General features: G+C 36.3%; 1 protein-coding gene and 1 pseudogene across 1 annotated transcript in view; both read left to right on the plus strand.

Moving 5' to 3' along the window:
• Mettl16 (methyltransferase 16, RNA N6-adenosine) overlaps window positions 1-17097 on the plus strand; it is an 82247-nt gene that overhangs the window by 34485 nt on the left and 30665 nt on the right. The window contains exons 5-6 of the mRNA XM_077801423.1: window positions 2046-2161; window positions 4275-4417. Of these exons, the coding sequence (XP_077657549.1) occupies window positions 2046-2161; window positions 4275-4417 (259 nt within the window). The remainder of the gene's footprint in view (window positions 1-2045; window positions 2162-4274; window positions 4418-17097) is intronic.
• On the plus strand, window positions 9607-10738 carry LOC113182875 (mesoderm-specific transcript homolog protein-like; annotated as a pseudogene).

The following is a 17097-nucleotide window of genomic DNA, read 5'->3' on the forward strand; positions in this document are numbered from 1 at the left end:
ACCACTGAGCTAAAGCCCCAGGCCCTTGACTGCATTATTGTGGTGGGTCTATTCAGAAATAGATCCAGAATCCAGAATTCTCTGTTCTGTTCCATTGATCTATTCTTTCATCAGTGCCATGCTGTCTTGTGTTTTGTAGCTTCTTTCTTCTTCTTCTTCTTTTTTTTTTTTTTTTTTTTTGTGGTGCTGGGTATTGAACTCAGGGCCTTGTGCATGCAAGGGAAGCACTCTACCAATTGAGCTATATCCCCAGCCCTGTAGCTTTCTTTTTTCTTTTGTTTCCTTAAATTTTTTTCTTTTTTAATTTTTTTTTTTTTAGTTGTAGGTGGACACATGACTTTATTTTTCTGTGGTGCTAAGGATCGAACCCAGTACCTTAAATGTGCCAGAAGAGCGCTCTACCACTGAACCACAGCCTCAGCCCCAATTTTTTTTTTTTTTTTTTTTAATTTTGAAACAGGATCTCATTAAGTTCCATAGGCCGACCTCTAACTTGTGATTGTCCTGCCTTAGCCTCCTGAATTGCTGTACCATTTCTGGCTATCTTTTTTTTACCATTGCTTTACAATAAGTCTTAAAGTCAGGTAATAACAGCTTCTTGGCTTTGTTCTTTTAGTATTGTATTGGTTTGTTTGAGTGGTTTTTCTCTCGGTATAAACTTTAAATTGGTTTGCTAATAGCTAAAATTTGTTTTTAAACCCAGATAAATACTCAAGGTGCTTTTGTGGTCATTCACAGCCATGTGCAGAGTAGCAAAACATTTCAGTCACCCAGTGTGTACATTTTCATGTATAACTGAAGCAAGTAGTGCTCTGCCTTCTTATCTCAGTTCTAATACTGTGAACAAGTCTTGTGTTTGTGGTCTATATAATACCACATTTTTGTGCTTTTTTGGGTGATTTTGCTATTTCAAGTGGCTCTTAAATATAGTGTTGAAGTGATGTCTTCTCTTTCTAAGTGCAAGAAGGCTTTGAGGTTTTTTACTGAGAAAATAAGTGCCTTAGGTAAGCTTCATTCAGACAAGAGTTACAGTGTTGCTGCCATAAGTTCATTGTTAATCAGTGAGCAATGTATATTAAATGAGGTGTGTTTAAACTGAAACACACATAAAGCAAGGTTGCGTATCTATCAGTTAATGAAAATGTGACAAGAGGCTTACAGAAACCTGATTAACTCTTTATTTCCCCTAACACTAGTGATTCAGTATACATGGCAACTTCATAGAATATAACTATTTTGAATAATGAGAATTGGCTATCTGTGAAGTAACATAGTTACCAATATTTTAAAAGAAACTATTGTTGATTAAACTATACTGTCTTTTAAATTTTAGTACATGGAACTATGCTAGCTGTAGTCAAATTCTTTTGTGATCTGTACATTTTATTTTTGTGCCCATTGTGTAGATGAAAGTGCTGTTAATTTTTTTCACTAAAGTTGTTTTGCTATATCTCTTTAAGAAAGAAATAAAGCTTTTTTGAGTACTATTTAAAATATTGAAAATAGAAATAATAATATTGTTAATACATTTGCTTCAATCTGTTGCTATGTAACATATTACTCCAAACAATAAACATTATCTCATCGTTTCTGTTGGTTAGGAGTTTGGGTGTGTCTTAGTTGGATGGTTCTGAATCACTGTCTTTAATGAGGTTACTTTCAAGTTGTTGGCTATACCTGTCACTTGAAAGATTGGTGACAGAATACTTTGATAATGGTTCATTCACATGGCAATTGGAGGGAAACCTTACTTCACTGCCGCCTGGATTTCTACGTGCTTCTAGAGTGTCCTTACAGTATGCCAGGTAGGCCTCTCCTGGAGCAGAATTCAAGACCAAGAGCAAGGAGGAAGCCATGCTGCTCTATGACTTAGCTGGTCACTTCTGTCATATTCCATTTAATAAAATTGAGTCACTAAATGCAGTTACACTCAAAGGGTAATTGAATTCTACCTGTTGAAGGGAGTAGTGTCAAAGAATTTGTTCACATATCTTAAAACCACCACCACATTAATATTAGCTAACAGTTCTTATTTTTTCTCCTAGTGGTAAAAGTGCCGCAAAAGACACTCCTGATGGATGCTCTTAAAGAAAAATCTGAAATAATCTATGATTTTTGTATGTGCAACCCCCCCTTTTTTGCTAACCAATTGGAAGCCAAGGTAAAATGTCTTTTGCATTAAAGTAGTTGAATGTTTAATTAAATTTGCCTTGTTTACAGAGATGAGAGCAGTTTTTTATTTATAAATTATATCAATTAGGATGCTTTTGGTTTGAAATACTTATAAACCCAATTCAGATGGACTTAACTGTAAAGAAAGTTTATTTGGCTTATATATCAGAAAAACACAACAATTGGTCTTCAGGAACAGTTTGTTCAAGGAATTCACAGAATCACCAGGCTGAGGCTCTGTTTTTCCAGGTTTCTCTGGTCCTTGGCTGTTTTGTTCTTGGGTTGGTTTAGTCATGGTCCAATCATATTTATGGGATTGCTGAGGGTAGAGCTTTTTTCTTTCCCTAGCATTGAACTTTTGATTTTTTTTTTCCACTTGGACCATCTTAGATCATAGTTTACTCCTGGACTAAGCTTGTTGAAGGGAGGAAATTATTATTTTTGCTACCTGTCATTTAATAGTAACTAAATGGCCTATTTTGTCTTTCTAACTTCAGGTGAAAAATATATTTGCTTATAAATATTGAAAGACATGTATGGAGTAAAAAGAACTAACATATCAAAAACTCAGTGCTAGGGTTGGGGATGTAGCTCATTGGTAGAACACTGGCCTAGCATGTGTAGGATCCTGGAATCAGTCCCTAGCATTGCAAAACAAAAACAAACAAAAAAATTTCTATGATATAACATATTACTGATTTAACCTGTATTTTTTTTTTTTTTTTTTTTTTTTTTTTGGTACTGGGGATTGAACTCAGGGGCACTTGACCATTGAGCCTATCCCCAGCTCTATTTTATATTTTATTTAGAGGCAGGATCTTACTGAGTTGCTTAGTGCTTTACTTTGCTGAGGCTGGCTTTGAACTCGCAATCCTCCTGCCTCAGCCTCCTGAGTTTCTGGGATTATAGGCATGTGCCACTACACCCAGCTAACCCGAGTTTTTATTATCTAGTGAACCCTTTCTGTTAGTAATGAAGAATGACTAGTATTAATCAGAGGAAATCAGGGGTATGTATGCTTAAAACTTTGAGAGAATAAATTGTTTTTAGAATTACTCAGATATGGGCTGGGGATGTGGCTCAAGCGGTAGCGCGCTCGCCTGGCATGCGTATGGCCCAGGTTCGATCCTTAGCACCACATACAAACAAAGATGTTGAGTCCGCCAAAAACTAAAAAATAAATATTAAAATAAATTCTCTCTCTCTCTCTCTCAAAAAAAAAATAAAAAAAAGAATGACACAGATACCCTAAAAGTACCATATAAATGACTCTTAACAAATGTAGATGGATTAAATTTTTTTTAAAGAATACAGAAGTTGAACATAATTTTATTAGCAATACCAACATTCCAGATTAGAACATAAAGTGTTATTTAAGAAATTTAAATTTTAGCCAGGTGCAGTGGCTAAAATTAAACGTAATCAAAGCCAGCCTCAGCAATTTAGACTCTGTCTCTAATAAAATACAGAAAAGGACTGGGAATGTGGCTCAGTGGTTAAGTGCCTCTGGGTTTAATCCCTGGTGTGTATACACACACACACACACACACTCACACACACATACAGAAATTTAGACTTTAGTCTTCGATGCAGATAAATTGTATGAATGAAAATAACTACTTTTTTTTTAACTTGATGAGTTACTACTACATTTATTCAAAAAGTGCACATGAGGGGCTGTAATCCCAGCTACTCAGGGGCCTGAGGCAGGAAGATCAAAAATTTAAGGTCAGCCTGGGCAAGTTAGTGAAACCCTGTCTCAAAATAAAATTTAAAAAGGTCTGGGGATATAGCTCAGTAGAGTGTTTGCCTAAGGTACACAATTGGCTAGGTTCCATCCCCAGTACTACAAAACAAAATCAACACCTAAACCATAAAAGTTACTAGAAGAAAATAAAGTAAATATTTAATTTTTAGGTAGATTTTCTGTGCTTTGGTATGAAGACAGAAAGTATTTTTAAAAAAAAAATCCCTAAATCTTGTACAATATGTGGAAAGTAAAATTATATTTAAGCATTTTGTGTTTAACTAGATTACATTCAAAGATTTTTTTTCTTTATGTGTAAAAATTTTTCACCAGGGATTTTGTTTTTGTTGTTCAGGGAGTAAACTCTCGAAATCCTCGAAGACCTCCACCTAGTTCTGTAAATACCGGAGGTATCACAGAGATAATGGCAGAAGGAGGTGAATTAGAATTTGTTAAGCGGATCATCCATGACAGTTTACAGCTTAAAAAAAGATTAAGGTAAGTGTGTTGTTATAGCATGGGAATATTTGACCATGGCAGAGTTCCTAAAGAAGTCATTTCAGGCCTGGGGATGTGGCTCAAGCGGTAGCGCGCTTGCCTGGCATGCGCGGAGCACTGGGTTCGATCCTCAAAACCACATAAAAATAAAAAATAAAGACATTGTGTCCACCTAAAAAAAACTAAAAAATAAATATTGAAAAAAAAAAAGTTGTCGGGCTGGGGATATGGCTCAAGCGGTAGCGCGCTCGCCTGGCATGCGTGCGGCCCGGGTTTGATTCTCAGCACCACATACAAAGATGTTGTGTCTGCCAAAAAAAAAAAAAAAAAAAAAAAAAAACTAAAAAATAAATATTGAAGTTTCTGTCTGTCTCTCTCTCTCTCTCTCTCTCTCTCTCTCTCTCTCTCTCCTTTAAAAAAAAAAAGTTGTCATTTCACTCAAAGGAAAAGGAGTCTCTGAGGTCTGAAGAATAAACATATAAAGGCTGAAAACATAGCAGATCCTGTACTGTATAAAGACCATGTTTCTGAGGATGCTGCCATGCTTTTAATTGGTGTGTGTTTCCTGTAGTCATTTATACCACACAAATAGAAAAAAGAAAATACCATATGATTATATTGCCTAGTATGGTCCTGGATGGAACAAAACAGGTTTAAATATGGCTTTTGATTAGAAAACAGATGGGTTCAAATCTGTCCCATGAACCAGAATAAATTTGTTGCCTAGTCCTTGAAGCAATTTACATTCTTGGAATCAGTCTCCCAAACAGTGACAGATGTGAGGACATTGAGCTGTCAAGAACTTAATGAAGGGAAACAGATCAGTAACCAGTTCCAGAGAAGGGTTAAGGCTATTCTTTTTTAAAAGCTAATTGTTTTGGACAACACACCTAACATTAAGCAGCATAACGTACTCATAAAGAGCCTTATCTTATTTGACTTCGTACCCTGCCACAAGTTGTTGATGTGATGGATAATGTAATATCCAAAGTTGAAAAACCTTCCAGCCCTAGCATTTAGCTTTGGCACTTTGGGAAAATAAATAAATAAATACACACACACACACACACACATATATAAAATTTTTTTTGGTATTGTAATACAGGTAACAAAATTTACCATTTTTTTTAAAAAAAATATTTACTTAGTTGTAGATGAACACACAGTATCTTTTTATTTATTTTTATGTGGTACTGAGGATTGAACCCAGTGCCTCACATATGTGAGGCAAGTGCTTTACCACTGAGGTACAGCCCCAGCCTAAAATTTACCATCTTAATTTTTGGTTTGTTTGTAGGGCTAGGGATTGAATTCTACTACTAAACTATGCCATACCCAGCCTTATCTTAATATTGTTTTTTGTGTATAGTTCAGTAGTGCTAAATGCATTATTGCGCTAGAACTCTTCATTTTATAATACTGTAACTCTATATATTGTCCAACTGCCCATTCTCCCAGCCCCTGGCCACCATCATTCTATTTTCTATCCATTTGACTATACGAGATACCTCCTTTAAGTGAAATCATACAACACATGTTCATTTGTAACTGGCTTATTTCAGTTAGCGTAATATTTTTAAGGTTTATCCATGACTTGTACCATGTATTATAATTTCCTTCCTTTTTAAAATAAATAATATTAATTTTTCCATTGTATGTACTGCATTTTATTTATTCATGTATTGATGGACATTTAAAATTGTTTCTTGCTGGGGATATAGCTCAGTTGGAAGAGTGTTTGGCTTGCATGCACTGGCCCTGGGATTGATCCCCAGCACCACCAAAAAAAAAAAAAAAATTGTTTCTACCCTTTGGCTCTTGTGAACAAGGCTGTATTAAACACCAGTATACAAGCATTCAATTCCTGCTATCAGTGCTTGATATGTAACCAGAAGTGGAATTCCTAGATAGGGAATTTTTTTTTCCTTTTCTTTTGGACTTACAGGTGTTTGAAGCTGTTTATTTTAGTAAAAGGCAATTTTAAAATAAAAAAAAATCTGTATTTGTTAATATGAGTTGATTTCAGTGTTTATGGAAAACAACTTATTTTTTTTGTAATTGATTATTTTATTTATACATGCCAATGGAATGCACTACAATAAAAAGTACTCCAGCATCTGGAGACTAAACAATATGCTACTGAGTGAACAATGGGTTACAGAAAACATCAAGGAGGAGATTAAAAAATTCTTAGAGGTAAATGAGAACACAGACACACATTGAAATCTCTGGGACAGTATGAAAACAGTGCTAAGAGGAAAGTTGATTGCATGGAGTTCATTCCTTAAAGAAGAAAAAGTCAATAAATAAATGACCTAACTGTATATCTCAAAGCCCAGAAAAAGAACAAATAAACATCAAAAGCAGCAGAAGGCAGGAAATAATTAAAATTAGAGCTGAAATCAATGAGATCGAAACAAAAGAAACAATTGAAAAAATTGTCAAGTTATTTTTTCTTTGAAAAAATAAATAAAATTTACAGACCCTTAGCTACACCAATGAAGAGGAGAGAGAGAACTCAATTACTAACATACGTGATAAAAAGGTAATATCACCACCGACACTTCAGAAATACAGAGGATAATTAGAAATTATTTTGAAAACTTACACTCCAGCTTAGTTAATAGGTGGTCTGTTCCTCAGAAAAGTTACATATTGCTGAAGCCAAAATACATTTTTGCTTTAATTGATTTCTTCAAAGACACATTAGGATATGTCAAAGAAGAGTAAGACTTAAGTTATATGGAGCATTGAGAAAAGTCTGAGTAGGTAATGTAAACTTAAAGAATGTAATAGAGTACTGAAACTTAGCAAGAGGTGACTAGGCTGTGTAGCCATTTCTTTATTTTTATTTTTTTTCTTTCTTTTTTTAAATTTTAATTTGTTATATATGATATACTGTAGGGTTTTGAAATTACTTGGGCCAACCAGGAAAATGAAAATGTGTCATTATAAATGGCTCTTTTAGGCTATAGTATTTGTGGGATTGTTTTTAGGAGGAAAGTTTTTTTTGTGTGTGTGTGTGTGGCGGGGTACTGAGGATTGAACCTAGGGGGTTTCTAACACTGAATTACATTGCCAGCCCTTTTAGTTTTTTATTTTGAGAGAGTGTTTTGCTAAATTGCTGAGGCTGGCCTCAAGCTTTCAGTCCTCTGGCCTCGGCCTCCAGGTGGCTGGGATTATAGGCGTATACCACCATGCCTGGCTAGGAGGCTTATAAATAGTAAATTTCTGTTGGCTTCCGGAGTCCCTTTTGAACTACAGAAGTATGTTTTAAGAGAACACTCTTCTAAGGGATAGAAACTGATTCAGTCTCTTTCAAGTCTACCTGACCTGTCTCTGTGGCAGCCACCAAACTGAATAAAATTTGTACATTTTCGAGGAAGGATAAACTGCAAGAGCCCTTCATGTCTCTGGTTAGTTGGCTATTTCAGGCTTGTATCATTTAGGAGAAACATTACCCAGTTCTAATTTATGTGAGAAGTTTTCAGGTATCTGCTCTACTACGACTCAGGCAGATTGAGAGAGAAGAAAATAAATGATTTTTAATCAAAAGAGAATAGTGTAATACTTTGAGAACAAGTGTTGCTCATAAATACTGTTTTCAATTTCACATCCTACCAGGACTACTTAACATTTGTACATACTACCAGTTCATGTGTATTTTTGTAGTTGAAATGATCACATTTATACTGGTATATGAATCAAATTTTAGAATTCTGTGAAAGCTGCATGTTTTGAAGCTCTAAGAAAATAAGAGATTAAAACAAGAGTCTTAGCCCTACCATCTGTTTCTTATCCCTCTAAAATATTTCCTTCTTATCCCCAGAGGAAATATAGAAATTAATCAGAATTAGCCAGGCACAGTGGTGCATACCTATAATCCTAGCCATGTGGGAGGCTGAGGCAGGAGAATCACAACTTCCAGGATAGTTTGGGCAACATTGAGACCCTGTCTGCGGAAGTAGCTCAGTGGTAAAGCACCTGTGGGTTGGGTTCAATTCCTCAGTGTAGCCAAAAAAAAGTAAGGAAGAAAGAAAGGAAGAAACTAAGCAGAATTTGCAACATTATAGGGTAAAATAAATAAGGTGGTGCCTGCCTTACACAGAAAGATCACAAATTGGTGGCCAGCCTGAGCCACTTAGTGACTATCTCAAAATACAAAATACAAAATAAAAAGGGCTGAGGATGCCCAGCATATATGAGATCCAGTACTACAAAAAAAGGGAAGATTAAAAAAAAAGATGCCTCTTCTTTAAGATTTGTGTCTCACCTAAATCATGCGCAGGAGCAATTACAACTGTTTTTCTCTTAAGGGAGTTTTGCAGCTGGAAGGAACTTAAGAGAAACTTATCCAACCTCTTGGTTTTACCAGTTAGGAACTCAGATTTCCTGATGGTCTGCACTGTATTTGAATAAGTGGACAGACTTTTTATCATTGATGAAGATTCACAAGTACTTATCACCTGTTTTTTAACTTTGTATGCCTGTGCTTGAGCTTTAATAGCTTTTTCTTTTTTAAAAAGAGACTTACCCATCTGTCATGGATAAATTACCAGACTTTATCAAATTCCTCATGACTTCCATTGGTTATTAAGTCTATAGATCTTGCACTTTGGGCAGTAACTTTATAACTTCCTCTAAAACCAGTGATCTGTATTTTATGAAGCACCAGCTAAATACTGGTTTCACTCATTTCTTTCTGTTTTTTGCTTTTTCCCTTCTATTCCCTGCTCCCTGCCAGATGGCCGATATTTTTTAGATTTGGTTATAATCCATATATTTGGGGATAGGCAGTAAATCTAATAATTGATTTTGTTGAATGTGATTATTTAACTTGTGCTTGAAATTTTTTGTTTTCCTAGCCAGGCACAGAGTCATTCATCTGTCATCCCAGTGACAAGGATCTCAAGTTCAAGGCCAGCTTTGGCATCTTAGTGAGATGCTCTCTGAAAATAAAAGATTAAAAAATAAGAAAGGAGAGAGCCTAATATTCTGTGGCTTGGCCAAACACTGTTCTCTTACAAAAGTCCAGTTTACTCACATTAATGGAACAGTATATAGAAAAAAGGCAGCAGAAACTCTGCTGGGGACTGGATTAAGGCCGACAATCTCTGGCCCCAAGGAGCGCAGGTGTGCCCTGTCCCCCAAACATGGAGTCCTGTAGCCCAGGTCTTACCTGAGTCAGGATGAGGAAGTGGTGGGTCCAGATGGTGCTACTGGCCATGCCCCTGCTGGCTATGTACCTGCACATCCCACCCCCTCAGCTGTCCCCTGCTCTGCACTCATGGAAGTCTTCTGGGAAGTTTTTCACCTACAAGGGACTACACATCTTCTACCAGGACTGTTAGTATAGTTGACAGTCCAGTCCTGAGATAGTTGTACTTTTACATGACTTTCCAACTTCCAGTTATGACTGGTATAGGATTTGGGAAGGTTTGACCCTGAGGTTTCATCAAGTGATTGCCTGTGATTTCTTAGGCTTTGGCTTCAGTGACACATGGAGACCACACCACTATTCCATATTTAAGCAGGCCAGCATTGTGGAGGTGCTTTTGCACCACCTAGGACTCCAGAACCGTAGGATCAACATTGTTGCTCAGGAGCTGTTGTATAGGTACAAGTAAAATCTATCTGACCAGCTTACCATAAAGAGTCTCTGTTTGGGGTTGGGGTGTGGCTCAGTGGTAGAGCGCTCTCCTAGCACGTGCGAGGCCATGGGTTCAATCCTCAGCACCATGTAAAAATGAATAAAAAATAAAGGTATTGTGTCCGGCTACAACTAATAGAGAGATATATAGATAGATAGATAGATAGATAGATAGATAGATAGATAGATAGATAATTTTTTTTAAAGATTCTCTGTGTCAAATCTTTGCTGATACTCATTGGCCTCTTCTTTTCCAAAAGCTACCTAAAGATGGAGGCATGCTGTCACCCATCCTCACGAGGTTGATGAACTTTTTTGTATTTTCTCAAGGTCTTACTCTAGGTCTTTGGACCATACACTTGACCCTCTGAGAGTGAGCTCTGGGATATGTGGGCAGGGATCCAAAACAATGACGGGAACTTGGTGTCTCTTACAGGACATCAATCAGAGGAAGAAGTTTAGAAGGTGCTGGGTGCCTCTGTAACTATTCCCGTTCATTTTATCTGTGGGCCATTGGATCCTCTAAATCCCTATCCAGAGTTTTTGGAGCTGTACAGGAAAACGCTGCTGGGGTCCACAGTGTCAATTCTGAATGACCTATTAGCCACTACCCACAGCTAGATCCCATGGGCTTCTTAAATGCATATATGGGCTTCCTCAGCTCCTTCTGAGCTAGAAAGAGTAGCTTCCCTGTATTATTTCCCCCACTCATGTATCTGTTGTGTAGTCTACTTAGGAAGAAATGCCCCAAAGAGGTTCTGGCAATCAAACACTGTTCTCTCACAAAAGTCCACTTTACTCACATTGATGGAACAGAATATAGAAAAAAGGCAGCAGAAACTCTGAAAAAATAGTCCACCTCATTCCAAGTATCTAGACTTGTCTTTGTGTTTAGTCTTTGTGTCATTAGGAAATTCTGACGAGCATGGCTTCTCATGGATGCTTAGAGACAGGCATTAGACATTCTTTTTTTTTTTTTAAGAGAGAGAATTTTTAAAAAAATATTTATTTTTAAGTTTTTCGGCAGACACAACATCTTTGTATGTGGTGCTGAGGACTGAACCCGGGCTGCACGCATGCCAGGAGAGAGTGCTACCGCTTTCCAGCCCGGCATTAGAAATTCTTTTGCTTAAAATTAAAAGACTTTTTAACATTTTTGTGGACTTTCCTGAAGTATCTGAAAGTGCTGATTTCTGGCCTAAGCCCAGTTGAAATTTCACAGTAAAGAATGAAAAGTGGGGCCTGTTACCTCTCCTTGAATGGTTTAAAGGGTACATGGTTTTTAAAGTTCTCTAAGCAACATAGCTTAAGTGAGAGTGAATATCCCTTGTCATAACTTTGGATTAGTTTCATCAGCTGCTTTAAATTATAGACATTTTGTTAGAATATTTAAGAAATGCAATATTTTAAAGTATGGTGTAAGAGTATGATTTGCCTACACATTGTATATAGTTTCTAAGGACACTAAACTGGCAGACCCTTACTCTGCCATAGTAGTGAACCTTATTAAACGTGTAATTTCGGGCTAGGGATGTGGCTAAAGCGGTAGCATGCTCGCCTGGCATGCGTGCGGCCCGGGTTCGATCCTCAGCACCACATACAAACAACGATGTTGTGTCCGCCAAAAAGTGAAAAATAAATATTAAAATTCTCTCTCTCCTCCTTCCCTCCCTCCCTCCCTCTCTCTCTCTCTCTCTCTCCCCCCCCCTCCCTCCCTCCCTCCCTCCCTCTCTCTTCTCTCTCTCTCTCTCTCTCTCTCTCTCTCTCTCTGTCTAAAATGTGTTCCTTCCTTTCTCTCTTAAAAAAAAAACAAAAACAACGTGTAATTTCTAGGGGCTGGGGAATGTGGCTCAAGCGGTAGCGTGCTTGCCTGGCATGCGTGCGGCCCGGGTTTGATCCTTAGCACCACATACAAACAAAGATATTGTGTCCACCGAAAACTAAAAAATAAATATTAAAAAATTCTCTCTCTCTCTCTCTTTAAAGAAAAAAAAAGTGTAATTTCTGAGTAAACTAAATTCAGATTACTTACAGAATTTTTAAAAATCACAGAGACTAAGAAGCAATTCCATCTGTGCCAGAGATTTACTGTTATTAGTTGGAGAGATCAATTCTAACAGCAAATAATAGTCTGACTACTCATACCTCAGTGCTTAGAAGCATGAACCCTCCTGAAGTGTAGGGAGGGGACCTTTGTACACTTGGAGTTACCTTGCTGAAGTACACTGACTCCTCTGGTGATGGTGGCTTAACTTCCCATTGTCTGTCCCAGAGAGGCTTTCTCATGCAGCTCAGCTATTCCTGAGCAACAGGATAGTTTCCAGACAATTTAAGAATAAATTTTCAAAGACCTATAAGCCAAAGTAGGTATTAAGTGATTGATTTTAAATTTGATTTTTAAAAATTAGGAACCTCAAATATAATGACTTTGAAACTGGAATAAGTGTTTATTTTCTAGTAATAAAAATGAATTGTGACAAAAGTGGATTGGCTTCCCCTCCCCCACCACCCCTTTGGGATAAAATTTTTCAACATTGCCAGGAGCTTTCAAACATTAAACAAAAGAACATAATGAAGTTAAACAGCTGGAATATAGGATAATATTTGATTTTCAAGCTCACCCAAAACTGCACTGTCATACCAGTGCTGACCAAGTGAGAAAGGAAAAAAACAAAACCAAGGAACACCAAAACTGATGCACAAGGACAGACATTGGCTTAATCTGCTGGCTCAGGGCCAAGCAGTTTGTTTCTTTAAAGTCATTAAATCTTTAAAGTGTGATTTTGGGAAATTTATGCCACTAGTCTAAAAGCTAGTGATATACAAATCATCTACATCTTGCCCAGTAAGAACTTATCCAACAGAAGCCAAGGTAACATCTACAGGTGTTCTCTCTTTGCTTCTGACAGTCACTGCATGGTCACTCCATCTACTAAGGCCAGCCTGGACCTCGCCAACAAGTCAAAGCCACCTTTGTATACACCTGAGAGAAAAAAGTGAGGAAAACCATACTTAATAACTCAAGCTCTAAATAATGAAATTTATTATAAAATAATAATAATAAGAAAGGACTGGGGATGTAGCTCAAAGATAGAGTACCCTGTGTTCAATTCCAACTGCCATAAAAGAAAAAAATGTTTTCTTATTGGTAAAATGAGATGATAATAGCTACTTCATCTCAGAGGACATTTATAGAATTAAAGGATACATATGAGATATAATTAATAATAATGATGAACCATTTTAACTTTTCACTATCCTAGAAATCCAGTAGATTTAAGTGCCTATTATGTTGAGAGGAAATGTTACAGGTATTTTATTTATTTATTTATTTATTTATTTATTAATTAAAGAAGAACATCCTTCTTGCCTCTTTTTGCTTTTCTAAACTAGGTGCTTATATAGTAATGGGGTGTTGTAAATAAAGGTTGAAGAGATCAAGAATAGATTTTAAATAGAGCTTTTAGTTAATTATCAGCTAAACAGCTAAAAGGGTGTTCAGATCTACTGTGAACTTTTATGTGCCTTTATAAAATGGTAAGCTGTTTTGTTTTCCTTATTTATAAATTTGGAGTAATATCCTTTGTAGTTACAAGAGTTAAATGATGTGCATGTAGACTGCAAAGTGCTATGAAACTGTTAGATAATATTACTGGTATTTATAATTTTATTATCTCTTAATGTAACCATATTTACAGAAAATTAGAAAGTGGAGTGAGCATTGATACCAGCCCTTGGACATAGTGTTTATTTTGGGTTTGGTTCCATACAGTTCTTTCCCTCTTAGTCTCAATGAATACAGAGAATTTTGTCTTCTACTTTTGTTTTTAAATGTTTTTTTTTTTTTTTTTTTTTGTGGCTAATGACGTACATAGCAGTCATTTTTATACAACTTGAAAGCATCCATAATTAACTAATTTCTTTTGGACATTTAGATTTCCTGTTTTCACTGTTACAAAGAATAGACCAGTTCTCTTGTTTCTTACTGAACTGCCATCTGTTAAGACCATTATAGATAGCTGTTTTTGACCTCTGGTTTCATCATTGCAAATCAAGAAAAAAAATTTTTTTTAAAGGAATTATTACAAAGAAATGTACTCCTTGACTCCCTACACAGGTAAAAAGATGGAGAAATATTGAGGGATAGATGGTATACTATCTTGTTCTGCAGGTAGTACAGTATTTTGGCAATTAAAATAAGAAGGAACAATTGCCAGTTGTGAGCTCCACAGGGGGCAAATGCTGCTATTTTGATTTCTTTCCTTCCTATTAAGGAAGGAAGAGGGATAAGCAGCATGAAAGATAAGGGACTGCTTTTTATATTTATTCATAGTGAATTAGGTTATGTGTTTTTCCTCACTTTAAGCATAATGCTTAGTTTAATTCCCTTTCTAGATTTAATGTGGAAAATTCTCATTGGTGTCTTGGGGAGAAAAGGCTGGGTCTAGTGGCTCATGCCAGGATGAGCAGTCTATCAACTTTTGTGACATTTTAGTCTACAGAAGGTCGTTACTGGTTGCTTCTCTGGATGGTCAAAGAAGAGAATTAAAATCAGCTAGCATATATTGAGTACATCAGGCACTCTGTTAAAAAGAAATAACAAGGAATTAAAAGACTTGATTCTACTACCTCAGAGAAGCTCTTTACAACATAGTGGTTCTTAGATAAAAATATCTAAGAATAATTAAAATCATTTGTTAATAAGAACACAGGAGCTAGGCATGGTAGCTCATATGTGTAATCCCAGCTTTTTGGAAGGCTGAGGTAGAAGGATCATAAGTTCAAGACTAGCCTGGGAACTTAGTGAGATTATCTGAAAATAAAAAAATTAAAAGGGCTGAGGATGTAGCTTAATGATAGAGTGTTCCTGGGTTTAATCCCTATAGTGAACAACAAACAAAAGAACATAGGCTAAAAGTTTATTTTTAGACATGTAGATTTGGAATTTATAACAGATATCAGGCAGCTCTGGTCAATACCTAGGGGCATTTATTCTAATAATTTAATTATTTTATAAGCAACAAAGTGTTGATTCTACTGCTTACAGAAGGTTTTAGACTAGGTTCATAGCTATTTATATCCCAAACCTCTGCTTTCATCCATTTTTTTTCTAGATTACATTTCTTTTCTCCCTCCCTCCTTTCCTTTCTTCTTCCCTCCCTCTCTCTTTTTTCAGTACTAGGGATTGAACCCAGGGGTGCTCTACTTTTTTTTTTTTTTTTTTTTTTTTGAGACAGGGTCTCATTAAATTGCCAGGTTGGCCCTGACCTTGTGACCTTGTGACTTTTATGCCTCAACCTTCTAGAGGTGTGTGCCACCAACCCAACCTCTTTATTACATTTCAATTTAAGATGTGGTTTAAAAGAAAAAAAAAAGTTTCTAAATAACCATTTCCCACTGAAATGAACCAGAGTTCCATGGAGTAATGGTCGATTCCAGTGCTGGGTCAGGATGAATGAATGAGATGAGCCTGCAATATCTCCTAGCATGAGAAAATAAGGAAGTGCTTTAAAAGGACATCAGAAGGATATAGGAGCCAGTGTAAGCCAAGTCTGGGATAATATGAATTTCAAAGTGAGTAATTATGATGTTTTATAACCCACTGAGTAAAATAAACAAATGAAGTACAAAAAAGCAATAATAATTACAAAGCATAATGCCAAAGAATAAATACAGAAGAATATTTAGAAAAATCACCATTTGCAGTTATCATAGTAGTAATTGATTCATGCAAGAATCAATAGTGGGTGCTAGGGTAGTGGCTCAGTGGTATAGAGTACTTGCGTAGCACATGTGAGGCACTGGGTTCATCCTCAGCACCACGTAAAAAATAAATAAAGGCATACTGTCCACCTACAACTTAAAAAAGAAAATCAATAGTGGGAAATTTGAAGAATAGGATATCGACTGGGTATGGCTCCATTGTAGGAGTGCATGTGTAGAATGTGGGCCCTGGCACCCTCCCCCTCCCCCAATTTTTTTTAACAGTTTAAAGTATCTCCCCAGATTACTTATAATTATAAAGAGAACTGTGGGGAATTTAAAGTGGAGAAACTGAGGAGCCACCACCTTTTCCAGGTGGTTATCTCCTGACGTGTACACCTAGGATACATGCCAAGAAATGTGTACCTAGAATCTGTGGAAACTTCAGACAGACCAAATTAAGGAATTTTCTAAAATAATTCTTTAAAAATACTAGGGTCATGAAAGTTAAAAGAAAAAAAAATACCAAGGAACTATTCCAGATTGATATGACAAGTGAGTAAGGAGCTGAGTCCTAGGTTGATACTGCATCAGGCAAAAAAGACTTGGGATAATTGGTAAAATTTGAATATGGACTGTGTTCTTAGTCATAGAAATGTACAATTATTATATTTCCTCAATTTAATAATTGTTCTGTGGTTGCCAAATATGATGCCCATGTTTGTAAAATGTACACACCTGTATAAAGGAGCATGGTGGTATCTGTAGCAACATTTTGCTTGTTTAGAAAAACACACACAACAAACAAATACAGGAAGATATCAGTTGATAAATCTGGGTGAAGGGTATACTGGAGTCATTTGTACTAATCTTGCAACTCTTCTTATAGGTTTGAAATTATTTCAAAATAATTTTCTTGAAACCTGCTTTCTCAGAGGAATTCCTAAATGCTGTAATGAGAACAGTGCAACTTTTATCATTAAAATAGTATAATGGGTTCAAAAATCTCTGGGGCAACTAGATTTCCTTTTGTCCCTTTTCTTCTACTTGCATTTTGATTAGTTGTCACGGATGTCTGTTGAGAGTAGATAGGAGCTAATGGTTGGGCACTTTTAAATATGAAATTATAGGGCTGGGGTTATAGCTTTCCATGCACAAAGCCCTGGGTTCAGTCCCCAACACCACCAAAAAAAAAAAAAAAAAAAAGGAAAAAAAGAAAAGGTAACTATAATAGGATTTTTTTTAAAAAAATTTATTTTTTAGTTGGACACAATATCTTTATTTATTTATTTTTATGTGAGGATCAAACCTAAGGCCTCACATGTGC

Source organism: Urocitellus parryii, chromosome 7 (genome assembly GCF_045843805.1).
Source record: "Urocitellus parryii isolate mUroPar1 chromosome 7, mUroPar1.hap1, whole genome shotgun sequence".
NCBI lineage: Eukaryota > Metazoa > Chordata > Mammalia > Rodentia > Sciuridae > Urocitellus > Urocitellus parryii.